Raw genomic sequence first — 14361 nt, forward strand, 5'->3', positions numbered from 1 at the left:
TGTCTGATAGTTAACTGTTTAGTAACCCCCACAGACATAAGAGTATGTGTTGAGTGTAATTATGGTTGTTCAGAAATTCAGATTTAAACCGGAGATGTGTACTGAAGCACACCTATGATTGTTTATTATTTATCCTTTTGAGGAGGAGAGCATTAAGGGTGACCAGTAAAGTGATTTAAGGATATTATAAACTTGCAGTGCTATGTGCTCAGGTCATTGAAATACCAAGGGTAGCATTAATGGGCACTCCACGTAAAATTCTTCTAAATATAATGTTTTCCCTTTCAACTTCCTGTGTACCCAAGTTCCAATTTGCCAGCTTGCACTGCATGGGGTGCTCCATCTCACACCCTTCTGCTGACAACAGATCCATCACATGGATTAACTGAAGCATGAAGCCAGATGAGTGCAGGGAAGACTCGTGAAATGCTTGGGTGTATACGTATTGCAAAGCTCTGAATTCTTGGCACCTGATTTTTATTCACTGTCATTTAAATCATGATGTTAAAGAAAATTGTGTGTTTAAAATACAGGAAGTAACAGAGTACTTGCCAGTTCTGGGGAGGAGCCTGTAATGTCCTTGCTCTGACAGGGACCTGCTGATTGGGTGTTTCATTTAGCAAATTCAGTATGTAAATATTACAGCAGATGAAGTTTTCCATCTCACTGAAATCAGCATTTATACTGACTAAATTCAGTATCACAGGAGTAGATTTGTTTAGACTTCGATTGACAGACTTGAGAACTTCACTGTGCTGACCTCCATTAAACCTCCCCTGTAACCCAAAAGGTCTTTTAAGAATGAGGAAAGTTACAACTCATGATGACATCTTTCCCAAATCTATCAGGATTAAAAGCTATCAAACAAAACTTGAGTTTGATTTCTTTCTCTAGTTTATTTGACTAAAAATAGAGAATCCCTGAAATCTGTTACTCAGATCTGTGGGTGTGGCACTGGGGTGACCCAGGGAAGAGTTGGCTGTGTATAAGAGGTAGCATTTATGTCAGAAGAGCATGTTGTTCGGGATTCTTCAAATCAAAAAACTGTCATGGCAGGATAAAATGCTCCACTGAATTGCCTTTTGAAGATCATAAGTTTTGGACTCTGTTTTCCACAATTAGAAATATATGAAAATGAAACAAAACCAGATAAACCTACAAGGGCTGAACAGTATTTTTTTTTTACGTATGTGTTTCAAACTCTATTTTATGTAGTCTCTTTCCTGTAATAGAGAGAAGTTGTTTATGAATATTTTCATCTTCAAAAGTTAAAGATTGTGTGCTCTAAGTCTGATTTATGCAGATTATGTATACAGATTATGTAATTTCAAAATGTCAGAAACAAAATTTAACTTTCCAATGGAAAAACAAAAAAAAAACTTCTCTATTTAAAAAAATGGATTTTCTACAACTGAATTAATAATTTTTTTTCTCAAAAAATACAGCTTAATTGGCTGCAGCTGTGGTCCGGAATGGATGGCAATAGCTAAGCACGTAACTGTTTTAGAAGAATGATTGTATGCGCATTTTCTTAAGAATTACTTAGGAATTGAACCTTGACCCTTAGGAATGCCATTTGCCACGTAGGCTATTGCTGTTGACTTAAAAAGATGCTTAGTAAAATACAACTAGATGTATGTGATATCAGGAGAATGTCTAAGTGTGTAGAGTGGTCTAAACCCATGTAATGAAGTAAGTCTTAAGTGATGATTGTTTCACATGAGTGCCCAGAACTATAGAAAAGTTCATTATGACTCTTTACATATCTGTTGGATAATATGGTGCCGTCACATCACACAGTGGTACTGCAGCCACAAAAATGGTTAATTAACGAGTTGAAAAGATGCTGTGATCCTCTTGGGATGCTGTTAAGTGCTGGCAGAAAAGTACTTGAAGAACGATCAATATAGGATAGAATAATACCAATACTTTTAAATACAGTATTCCTCTCACCACCCCTGGCATTTGTGGTAATGAAGTCAAGGATCAAGCATCATGGTATCTGGAAAATTACAGCATTTTTATTAGATGTTTCCTGACTTGGTTACCACGTAAAGCAGCACTTCTGAAATGTAATAATGCTGCTCTGCTTGCCAAGATGAACGAAAATTCAGTGATAAAAATGGGAGATGGTTCTTCTACACTTTCTCATTAGCTGGTTTGCTAAATAAACTCAGAAGGAGAAGCTAATCTCTAGGCCAGAGTAAATAGGCAGTATAGTTGTTAGCATGTTTGGCTCATTCCACTACAGACAGCAAAATGCTAGATTAAAAATAGTGTTGCCTGATGTGAATATTGATGCCTGATGCAGATGGATAAACAATATATTTAACTTCCAAATATATTGTGCATAATTTTAGAACCTTTCAGAAATGGAGGGAGATGCTGGAGCCATTGCTTTTCCTAAGTATGTTTATTTTAGATAAGCTATAATAAACTAGATCAGTGGGAGATTTTTTTTTAATATTTTGCACATTGCTTCAAAACTGGTTAGAGTAGTAGTGTTTATGTGTATTTATAAACATAGCTAAGAAAACTTGGAAGCTTGGCAGACATATATTGTACACCCACAAAATATTCTTTTGTACTATGATTTCTTTAACTTTTTACACTGAACGTCCCAGTGAAAATGCTGTGTAGTCACTAGACGTAATAAACATCAATATCAACCACTAGGGGGAGCAAGAGTTCAATTATTGTAATTAAGTGTAGTGATAATTAATTAGTACATCTTAAGCACTGAATATACCAGTGAGATCTTTTAGTTTGACAACCTTTATAAAATAGGCTTCATCTACCCCTTAGGACTTTTTTTATCCATCCTCTAGTGCTTGTTTGAAGTGGGATTATTTTTTTAGTTAGAAAAAATAATCCCACTTCAAACAAGCACTACAGGATTTACAGTAATGGAAAATCCCTGTGTTACAATGAATAAGAGGAAATAATTTAAAACTTTTTTTTCCTGCTTCTTTCAGATCGAACCCCTAACTCTGTATGTGAGGGGAGGACATGATAGAATTTGCTGTTCTTACCCTCTGATTCCTCATTAAAATCTCTTCCTGCTGTGGAAATGCATACTGAATGATGAAGGTTCTCCGATAGACTTGACCAAGTGAAGTAAATAAATTTTTTAAAGCTGTACACTATATTTCAGATGATAATTTTTTTTTCTTGAACTTCTCATATCTTTTTTGCAGCCTTTGGGAAAAGCCACAAGTGGCTGCATTTGAGCCCCTCGGTGCTCAGTTATATCATCTCCTTGCTCACATGAGAGATTTTGCTACTTGTAGAACCAAGGGACATTTATTCTTTTATCTATACATCACATAAAAAAATCTTATTTAGCTATTTATCTATGATAGTACCTAAATTGTTTGCCTGATTCCTGCCTTCCAGACTCTGCAATATTTATGTATATTGACTGGGGGTGGTTTTGTCCTTTGGTATGACTTGATGGCTAGCGAGTCTGTAATGCAAATAAGGCTGCTTTATCCAATTATAAATTAACCTGTTCCTCTGGTTACTTACCTTTTATGTCTTGTTTGCTAGAAAGGGTGTCATATTTTTTTCCAGCTCATTGATAGCAGTTTTACTTGTGTTAGATGAAAAACATAACCTTGTATGATCTACTGAAAATGTTTAATGTGCAGTTATTTTTTCAAATGTATAGGCGAGTTTTAATGTTTCCCTTATGCATAATTTTTTTCTATTGTGGTAGCGAACTTTTTACAATATTATTAGGTGATAGGTGGAATATTTTACAAATGTCTTGATACATAGTCAGCTGAGAGGGTTATTGATCAGACTCGAAATCTCACTTGAAATACTTTTTGGGCAAACTGTCTCATGTCATACTAAGTAAGCTACCGTACCTGAACTCAGTACTGGTAGCAGCTGATATCCTGTTTGTCCTTTTCAAGGAGTATCATGGCATGACAGCTTTGTTCAGCCATTTTAATAACTTCCAGTTATTTCAAGACACTTTGAAAATAGCCATAATTGAATGAGCAGCTTCACCAGTTCCTTATTAGTCATTGGATAATAATTATTTGACTAAAGAGACTCAACTAAACCAAAACAAACTCTTCTCAAGGGATGTATTAGCTCAGTTCTAATCTATTGTTCTTCTAAGATGTTGATGAAGTGAGAAGCATTTCTTTGTTGCTAAAAGATGTGATTTCATAATCTTCCTAGCCCATGAAAATGGAGGTACCTCAAGGTGACCTGTTTTTTTTTTCCTGGTTCACAAATTTACTCATATTTTTCAGTATGAGGCCTATGCTTTTAAGATTTTACTAGTCTTAGTATTACTTAGGAACTCTTTATTGTCTATATTGTTGCTGGTGACCTGCATTCAGTGTACATTGTCCTATAAAATTGATGAGACTTGAACATTCTGTAATACCTTTGGGCAGTAACTTCTCAAGATTTTCATGTTTTGAAAAACTCCAGTGTTTATTAGTGTAATTATCCATCATAATGAAGATGGTAGATTAGATAACTTTTGCATTGGAATATTATGTGTAAAATATTGATTTAGTATTGGTATGGCACTGTGGTTTTAAACATACACTTTCAACTTCCTAAGTAGTATTTTGTGGTAGTACTTAAAATCAGTAATCAGAGTTATACAATTAAAAAGTTACTAGGGAAGAATTTTTATTGCTGTTAATTACTGAAGTAAATGTTGACATTTGATTTTTTTTTTCTCCTATATATTGAATGAGACTTTGCTAAAGATGCTTTTGGAAATGTAATCTTCTTCAAAGGAAGGATTGATTAAGCACCTTTTCTGACTTGAGTGGTATGATGTTTTTTGACTTCAAGTGAATATAAAAGGGAAAACTTAATGATCGTTATCACTTGTTCTGTTACATGCTAGCTTATGTAACTCTTCATGATAAATAAAAGTCATCACCCAAGTTCTGCAGTAAAGCATCTCCTAAGAGATGAAGTTGCAAGCTGCTTGTTGTTTTGCAAGTGGCTGTATAGAGGATAACTTAAGCAATAAATGCTGTTAAGAACATGTTTGCAGGTTCTTAACTTTGTTACTTTATTTATTTTTGACAACTGTAGAATTCTGTTTTAGTTGGATACTGAAGGAAAGTTGCTGAACATGCCAATAACATTTTGTTGCAGGGAAATTATAGCTAATTATCAACTATGCATTTATCAGTATGACATAGATCTGTTCCTAATAATTTGGGGTTTTCATATTTTTAAGACATTATCATATTTATTGGTCCAGTTCTACATGACAGAGGTAAGTAAATTGCAGTGGCTTGCAGAACATGACAAAATACATCTGTTGATCCTGTGTTTGTAAAAGATAAGCAGCATTATCAGTATTGATAGTGAAAGAGGCTTCAATTTTAGGGACAGCTGCTGAAAAAGAAGTGGTCCTGCTGCCCCTGCCTCACTACCTGACCCTTCATTCTGTCTGTATCCCTTGTATTGGGGCTGGTCCTGGAATGTCCTTCATTGAGCTGATTCCGCTTACTAAATTGGAAGAGAAGATGTCCTCTTAGGTGTCCTAGGTAATACTAATAAGCTTGCAAAACCTCACTCTCCCTTAAGGTGTTTCCTCTGAAATCAGGCATTTCTATGTCATGGAAAGTCACAAACTGCAGGCACCACTTTGGAAGCTATGTCATTTATTGAGAGGCATTGCAAAAATCTTCGCGGGGGGAAGAGGGGTGTACAAAGGGATACACAAAACTGGCAGAGTAATACATATCAAAACCCCTAATCTGAACCCAAAATCTGGGATGCAACAACCACCATTTTACATGTTAGGCTCTTAAAGGATAAGGCCTCTGCTTTGCTTTATGAGGCATATAATTTGTCAAAGGTGTTGTGGGACGATGCTGGACTTCTTACAGCTCCTCCCTTCATTTTCATACCTTTGTCAAAGTCTCTGTAGTGCCTTAATATGCATATGTCCAGCAAGCACTTCAGAAAAAGAATTATTAAAGTCTCCTTGCTTTCAAGCCCATGCTACAAACCACGACTGAATAGCAGGACTCTGTGTGCATGTAATTGTGCACAGAAAGCCATGGTGAAATTATGTTTGGATCTACAAGTCATGGAATTTGGGAAGCTATTGCTTGTGAATAGTCTGTACAGGACCTAGAGACTGAGTTGCAAAGGATTTGACCATCACTGTTTGAAGTGAACAGTGCTCACTACTGATTGATATGTATCCTGGTTCTGGCCTGTGTTAAATTTTGCAGTAGCCAGAAGGGGGCATGGCTAGGACGTGAAGGTCTACCTCATGTAGCTTTCTGGGGATGGGGGAAAAGGGTCTCTTTCGGGTTGGTGGAGGGAGTAATCAGATATTCTCAGGGGTGTGAGAACTCAGATGCGAATAGTTCTTTTTTTGTACGCTCTTTTATTATTGGCGCTGTTACTGTTTGTTTTTAATCTTCTTGTTTCCACTAAATTGTTCTTCTCTAAACCTGTGATCTTTATGCTTTGTATCTCCGATTCTTGTCTCCATCCTGCCACCGAGGCATGGCGGGGACGGGGAGAGGGAAGTGTGTGTCTATGGTTTGTGGCGTCTCAGTGAGAGCACTAAGCTGGGGAACACTATTCCTAAAACCATGACATTATGATACCCTCTGTTGCTATATATGTGGACAGAAACAGTTGCCTAGAATTTATCCTTTCTTCTACTTTTTCTCCTTTCTGCTTTTACAAAATCCAGCTTTTCAGACAGTGAAATCTGTGTAAGGGTTTCGGTATAATCATGTCTGGTTGTACACAGAAGGGTTAAACATTTTTTCCATCAGAATTTATCTACTTGCAAGCAGCAATCTTATTTTTTTTTTCTGGTGGGTCTTTGCCAACATTATGATAGGCTAGTCTTGCTTAATTTTTAAAAGCTTTTAGGGTATGTTTCAGAATTGGAGACTTCACATCATTTTGATGAAGTGGTAGAGATTTTCACAAAGAAATCGTGAGTCAGTTTCAGTCCTGGGCTTGGAACAGAAAAGATTGGTAATTTTTGGCCTTAATATGAAATAAAGTTTGAACTCCATCTTCCACGATCATCCCACAAGTGATGTGCTTGACTGAATTATGGAACCTGAACTGCTTTTGTTACTCATAACTGCCTCTTAGAGGCAAGGGGAGAACCTGAAGGGCAGTGAGGACACTGAAACTTTTCCTGTGTGATAGGTGGAAGACTGTTTTTAATCCTTAGCCAGTGCTGGTCACAACATCAGTTAAGTATAATTCTCTGGTTTCATGATTGTGTACAGTTCTTTCTCTAAACACGCTGATTACATGCAAAAAACTTGTGTATGTAGCAGAGAAGATAAAGTTATGGACTAAATGGAGAAGGAGGTGTTTCTTGGTACTTACGTAGAGATTTGAGAATTTCCTTCTTACACAGTTACAAGGAAGGAGTGTTGCCAGCCATGCTTGCCCTCATGTGAACCTTTAAAACTTCATGCTCAGTATGCTCAGGCATGCCTCAAAATAAATGGATGAGAGTTTTCCTTTTACTGGCTGCAGTAGATGTGAATACTCAGTGCTAATGGAGAGGTATAAAAAGAGCAGTCATGCTGGGAAGTGCCCTCCTATAGGGCACAAATGGACATCAGTCCAAATACCAGCTTCTGCACCTATTTCAGCCTTTCTTGTACAAGAAAATCTGTCCTGAGACCTAGCTGAGGCTGTTTCCCTTCCTACATGGAAATGATCTCTTCTAAAATTATATGCCTTTAAAGAAGTGTTTAATATTCTTTGTGTTTGATCAATGTTACCCTGATGTTTTCTGTGTCATGACAGTAAATGGTGTTTGCTGGGGTCTTTTACTAAAGCCTTTGGTGCTAAGTAGAGTGAGAGCTGTCTAATGAGAGCTGTCTCATCCCAAGTGTCATGTGAGCCCTGCCAGCTCTGCTCTGTGACTTTCAGACAAACTGAAAGGCAAGGGAAATTTTTAAGTGCATTAAAAGAAGCCCCCTAGTTTTTGAATCCACAGTATCTTTTTCTATTTCCTGACCATCATTGTTTTCAACATCTGGAGTTATGGCATTAAGGAATGACAAGGTAGTAGAGTAGTAATTTTAGAAACGCTTATTTGCGTACTGCAGAGATGTGAGGAAAAATGCTAGTCTACACAGAGCTGCAGAGGGAGAGAGGAGAGGGCTGGAGAGTGGTGCTGGAGTTAGGTGTGAAAAGACTGAGGACAGCAGTCAGCAGAGGCTAAAATGAGGAGTGAAGGTGGAATGTTGGGTGGCGGGAGTCAAGAAAGCAAACCAGCTGAGTAGGGAGGCAGCTGGTGAATGGCAGAGGGAAGCAAAGGAAGAAAGTTGGAAGGAAGAAGGGGAAGAAATAAGTCAAAGTACCTGAGGGATTAGGTCATTGTTCTGAGTGGGAAATGTACTCAGAGCCTTCCTGTACCCTTCTCTTGCCAGCCTGCACTTCAGAGTAGCTTTCTCAAAAGAGGTAGCTGACAATGGAGGGAGGCGGGTGCCCCAGCTTTCCGTGGCAAACGCCTGATGTCTGGAGTGGCAGGTGGCCGGTGTGACAAACCGTAATTAAGTACCTGTACCATCAGTTCTCCCGGGAGAGGCAGAAGCCCCGGCCGTGACACACGTACACTGTGCACTGCACCGAGTGTCACTGTCCCACCACCGAGTGTTACTGTTCCCAGCCCGTCCGAGCGCAGCCGGCGGGCGGCTCCGACCCGCGGGGGGCTCTGCGGGGGTCGGGCGGGGGCTGTGCGGGGTGCGGGCCGGCCCGCGGACACGGGCGGGGGGCTCTGACCCGCGGGGGGCTCTGCGGGGGTCGGGCGGGGGCTGTGCGGGGTGCGGGCCGGCCCGCGGACACGGGCGGGGGGCTCCGACCCGCGGGGGGCTCTGCGGGGGTCGGGCGGGGGCTGTGCGGGGTGCGGGCCGGCCCGCGGACACGGGCGGGGGGCTCTGACCCGCGGGGGGCTCTGCGGGGGTCGGGCGGGGGCTGTGCGGGGTGCGGGCCGGCCCGCGGACACGGGCGGGGGGCTCTGACCCGCCGTGGGCGGGCGGGCGGAGCGGCCTCTGCGCGGCCGCCAATGGCCGGGGCGGGCCGGGGCGGGGCGGGGCGGCACCCGCGGAGCAGCCGCACGGAAAAGTTTCTGTCGGTTCGGGTTGCTGCTGTCTCTGCTCTCCTTCCGCCCCCTCGGAGGCTGGCTGCCTTCTCGCTCTCTTTCCCAGGGCTGCGGTCCCTTCCGCCTCTTCCTCGTCGTACTATGGCACTGAGTTAATAAGCTTTCAAACGCAGAGAAATGGATATGTCGGATCCCAGTTTTTGGACGCTCCTTTCCAACTTCACGCTGCCCCACCTGCAGCGAGGCAGCCGGCTCCGCCGGACTCAGAGGTGAGGCAGGCCGCTCCAGGTGCGCGGGAGCGGGCGCTGGATTTCCTGGCCCCCGGCAGAAGGGCCCTGGGAAAGCGTCGGGACCCGCGGCCTCCTGGCTTCTGCTGGTGTGGAGCTGTGACAGCTGAGAGCTTCTCCTTGCGAGGCCCTTGGTGGTGGCTTTTCTCACCAGACGCTGCACAGTACTCTGCCTCCGTTTATAATATCTCTTGTTTTGTCCAGCCCTTCTACCTTCCTCTTTTTTTCCTCCTTAAAGACATTTCCAGCTTGCTCTCAAGTATTCGACCTTTTATTGGAAACAGATAATCTTTATAAGGGCAACTCAAGATAGCCTGTTTTGTTTGGTGTTCTTAAAGGGACAGGTGTGCATAAGTACCTTTTTTAAAACAGGCGAGCTTGACATTTGTTATTACAGGAATGGCCTTTTTTTTTGTTTCTGTAGCATTTTCATTACTGTCAGGAGGAGGGAAAAAGGCTTGGGTATAGTAAATACTGAGTAAAAGTTAAAGGGTTATGCCATCAGTGGGCAAAAGACTGACAGGCTTTCACTTCATTGTCATTTTTTGTACCGTGGTGGTTCTTTCAGTTGATTATATGTCCCTGTCACAAGGATAAGAAAAAACGTATGGAAGTTTTTAACTTTGTACACTGGTAGTACCCCGTGTGCCATTTTGAGACATACCAGGTATGTGTTAAATTATGACAAGCTTCTGACTGTGAAACTACCTTGAATATTGGCTTATGTATTATCTTTGGATAACATGCGTAAAATGTTTCTTCTGCTGGCAAAAAGCAAGCAGGATAGTGGCTTGGCAAAGTTGGCTTTTACGAAGCTTTAAGTACTTATGGTCTGATTTTTTTTGGCTTTTTTCAAAAGAAGGAAGACTGTCTGTTTAATGGCAGAAAGTTTAAAATAGGAAAAACAAGTGGCCTGTTTGACATAAATGAAAAAACTAATCCTGCAGTAAATACCTATTCTTTGTGTCTCTTACTTGGGGTAGCTGAAAATACTGAGTTATTTTATCATTATTATCCCTGTCTTGTAAATAATTTTCACTCTTACACAGCATTAACTGAGAATTGAAACAGGACTTACAGATTTTTCTGCTGAGACATGTTGAGGGTTTTTTTTTTTTGTTTTTTTTTAAATTGTCTTCACTGTTTTTACTCAAATTTGGTTTTTAACTATGTGAAGACCTAGAAATACCTTTTATACATGTATGGCTGTATGGCAAGTTGAGGAGGAAGGAATCTTCCTAGATTTCACAAGAAGCATGAATTAAATATGTACTTTTGGTTTGTTTGTTTTTTATATTTGGATGCCTTCCTACTTTTCAGACATATTCAATGCTGTACTGGGTTTTTTGAAATATTTGAAAGACTTTTTAAAGTGGCACTAAATATTGTCTCAGCATATCACATATATGGTATGTCAGTGAATAGTGCATGCCATATATGCAGTTACGTTTCATGTATTATAGAGATGTTAAATACTTAATGCCCTCTCTGTAGCCAAATCATTGTGTCACAGCACTGTGAAATTAAAAAGCCAGCATTAGAATTTTAAGGCTGCTTACTCTTTATGGGCCCAGATAACCCTGCTTTGTCAGGTTGGTTCTATCTTCTGAGTGGTAGGAAGTCACAGCCTAATCTGTTACTGTGTCCTGGGGAAGGCTGTCCACATACTTCTTCAGCTCTCTTCTTGAAGATGGACCTGCCCTCTGCCCCTCTATACTCATAATTCATTTACTAATGTAAGATACAAAACTTAAGGAACAAAAAAAACTGTCAGAAGCATAAAAACCAGCATGGACAGCACAGATTCTCCTAACTCTACTGTAGAAATGGATTAATTAAGGTACTAGCCAGGTTTATGTGTTCTGTGCTGTGTCTGACCTGCATTATCTTCACAGGCTCAGCCAGCGACAGCTGCAGCTGCATGTAAAAACTGGATAGATAGCTGCTTACTTAGCTTAACTTGCCACGAGGTGCCTTTGCTTTCTTTCTAAGAGAGCTGCTGGTAGCCACTCGTGTTGTGTAGCTTCCTAGGCATTTCAGATGCCTGAAGAGTAAGTTAAGGAGTGAGATTGAGGGGAGTTTAGTTCCTGTCATCTGAATCTCCTGCTGACCTTAAGTGAAAGTTTCGGGTCTACTGATTCAAGAGAGTTTTTTTCTTAATAGTTACACAGCCCATTAAACTTAACTAGCCTGTTGCAGGCCTAGGTGCTTCAAGGAAAATTTCTGAAGAAGAGTTGTTTTCTGGTTGTATCTGCAATTGGCTTTGGGACTCCTTGCCAATTTAAGAGCAAATATTTTATCGTTCAGTTGGGCATTTTTGCCTCTCAGTTATGTTCCTTTTGCCTCTTCAGTTATTATTACCTGTGCCGCCAGATTTTTGTGGCATGCTAGACCCTGTTGTTTCTGTGGCCACTACCCTACTTTCTTAACACCTGGGATAATGAGAATTGTCTGCTAGTACTATGAGTTTTGTGTCTTTGTACAGATTTATTTGATGTAATTATATATATCTCTCTGAGGTTCTAAGAAGTAAGGAATGAAGAGATAGCCTTCTTCATGAGTTTTCCAACAGCTGACTTAGCTGAATTTCAATTGCAGCAGCTCTTTGGGAAGTGATACCTGAATAAGTATCACAGCCTGACTTTCAAGTAGAGTGAGTTTTCTGGACTGGCAGGTAGAAAAATTATCTTCAATTATAAATTGAGGCATTTTTTATTCAAATCCCTGAGACTGTAAGTGCTGTGGATTATACCATGTGCTTTTACAGTGAAGAAATATGTGTACCACCATATAGAGAGTTAGAGTGAGTGAGATGTCTAAGTGTAGACATCTACTTACAGGAATTGCTGTCTAGATTTACAGATGGATAAGTGTGTACAGACACACTTCTTTTCGCATGGAAAAATCAGTACTTTCTGCTTTGTTTTATAATATGTATTTGGTTCTCTCTCTCTGGCACTTGCACTCTTTGTGCCAGTGATCCTTTTTGTGTGTGTCCTTTTCTCTTGCTTTTTTAATGGTAGTTGCACTGGAACAATGTTAGTGCAATCGTTCTTCCTTTGAGTCAGAGTGGGTTTTTTTTCCCCAAAGGCATGAAATTCATGCTTGCCCAGTTGCCTCTGAACCAAAGTAGACTCATAGATGATTTGTGTTGAAATTTCATTTTATTTGTTTGCAGTCACTGAAGTGGTAGCGAGTCTTTCATGACATCAGATTAAAAATTTCATCAGTCAACAGATATATGTTATGATAATTCATAACCTCTCCGAAACTTTAAAAACAGTGGAAAATTATAACTTTTATTGGAAGCAGAGAGAACTGAGTAGTCAAACTTCATTGTAGTTCTGTTAGTTTTGGGACTGCATGCTGCCTGGAAAAGCAGGTGTTTTGGATGTCTCTAGTTTGACAGTTCATATAGGTACAATGATGTTAAAATTGCGACATAAACTCTTGGTGTTGGTTTTTGTGTAGACCTTGGTTTTTAACTTTGTCAACACATTATACTAAAAGTATATTCTAAGTGGATTATTTTATTTAATAACAGGTGTTCAAAGTGGTCCTGTTGATAATATAAGAAAACCAATCTTTAATTATGTTGATATCAGCTGAAACTATGTTCTAGTGGAGTTATTTTACTTCTGCATAAGAGTAAACATCAGTTCAAACTTTGTTAAAGTATTTTATTTTGATGCACATGTATTGTTTTTAATGTATGTTTGGGGGTGTGGTAATTTGAAGAGCTTCACCATTTCTTGTATTTCAAATCTCTTTGTTCACCTTAGTTCCTACATGCAAGAGAGAGGAGCTATTATTCTAATAGATGTTGAGTAAGTTTAGAGAAGATTGTTATCCCAGAACTGGGGGAATTAAGAAATACATCCGTGCAGACTGTACGTGCTTCCAAACACACTGTCATTGAATATGTTTTGTTGGATGTTAATTCGCTGGACCAGTGATCGCATTGTTTTCTCTACTACCTAGTGAAGTATTAATGTATCTTGGTAATTGTATTTCCTTTCATTCACAGTAAAAGCTGTCTATTAGAGGGATAGTTTTACAGTCTCACAATCAAAGTGAATGTGTTTTTATTTTGGTTGGTGTAATTGTCTAGTCTTTTTCTTCAGGCAGTCAATGTATTTCAAGTTCTGCTTACAGTCTGAATGAGCCAACATTATTTCTTAGCTTCAGCCAGACTGGTAAGGATTCATCGTGTCATACTGCTATTTTTTGCTTTGTTTTCACTCTGATAAAATGTTATTTTATTAGAATTATGTCAAGATCATTAAGAAGTGACCAAAGGGTCTTATTGTAGAAAGCCTGAGGAAAGTTGGTACATGAACAAAATAAAAAGAAGCTTAGGAAAATGCTGGAATATGCTGAAATTGGTTTTTTTTTGTTTTTCTATTTTTTTTCCCACTGTCATGGTTAATATCTGCTGTGACAATGGTAGGAGACAGTATTTTTTTTTTTTTTTTTTTTACTCGGAGAATTTAAAGGATAGTAGTTCAGACATCCCTTCATGAGCTATGGTTGTTCGGACATGCCACATGGTCTAGGTACCGCACACAGAGATTCACTGTTGTATTTGGCTTACATCTGCTACTGATGTTCTGCAGTCATTACAGTTCTTGCTGTATTAGACTTCAGCTCATCCTTCTCAAATGTTTTTTTAAGCCCACAGGAGCTCACCCATGCAGTTAATAATAGTTGCTTCTTCTGCTCGCCTCTTGTTAGAGAGCTTCAAACTTTTGTTAATGATAAGCTGAGTACCAACTTGTGCAGCTGCACATATCAGTTGATGGGCTTGCCTCTAGTAGCTCTTTGTCAAAGCTGGAAATGGTGGTTAGAAAATTGGATTTCAGGGGAGGTTTCTAATGACTTTGGGCAGAGAAGAACCATCTGAAATTCAACAAAGGCAAAAGCAGAGTCCTGCACCTGGGGAGGAACAACCCCAGGCACCAGCACAGCCTGGGGCTGAGC

General features: G+C 39.9%; 1 protein-coding gene across 11 annotated transcripts in view; it reads left to right on the top strand.

Moving 5' to 3' along the window:
* Nucleotides 1-14361, top strand: part of MAST4 (microtubule associated serine/threonine kinase family member 4) — a 288832-nt gene that overhangs the window by 178403 nt on the left and 96068 nt on the right. For 2 of the 11 annotated variants that reach the window (XM_068175831.1, XM_068175832.1), the window contains exon 1: nt 9096-9363. The exons of the other annotated variants lie outside the window; for them this stretch is intronic. In XM_068175831.1, the coding sequence (XP_068031932.1) occupies nt 9272-9363 (92 nt within the window). In that variant the 5' untranslated portion in view covers nt 9096-9271. Of the gene's footprint in view, nt 1-9095; nt 9364-14361 lie in introns of those variants that run through there. 11 annotated transcript variants of the gene reach the window in all.

Source organism: Anomalospiza imberbis, chromosome Z (genome assembly GCF_031753505.1).
Source record: "Anomalospiza imberbis isolate Cuckoo-Finch-1a 21T00152 chromosome Z, ASM3175350v1, whole genome shotgun sequence".
NCBI lineage: Eukaryota > Metazoa > Chordata > Aves > Passeriformes > Viduidae > Anomalospiza > Anomalospiza imberbis.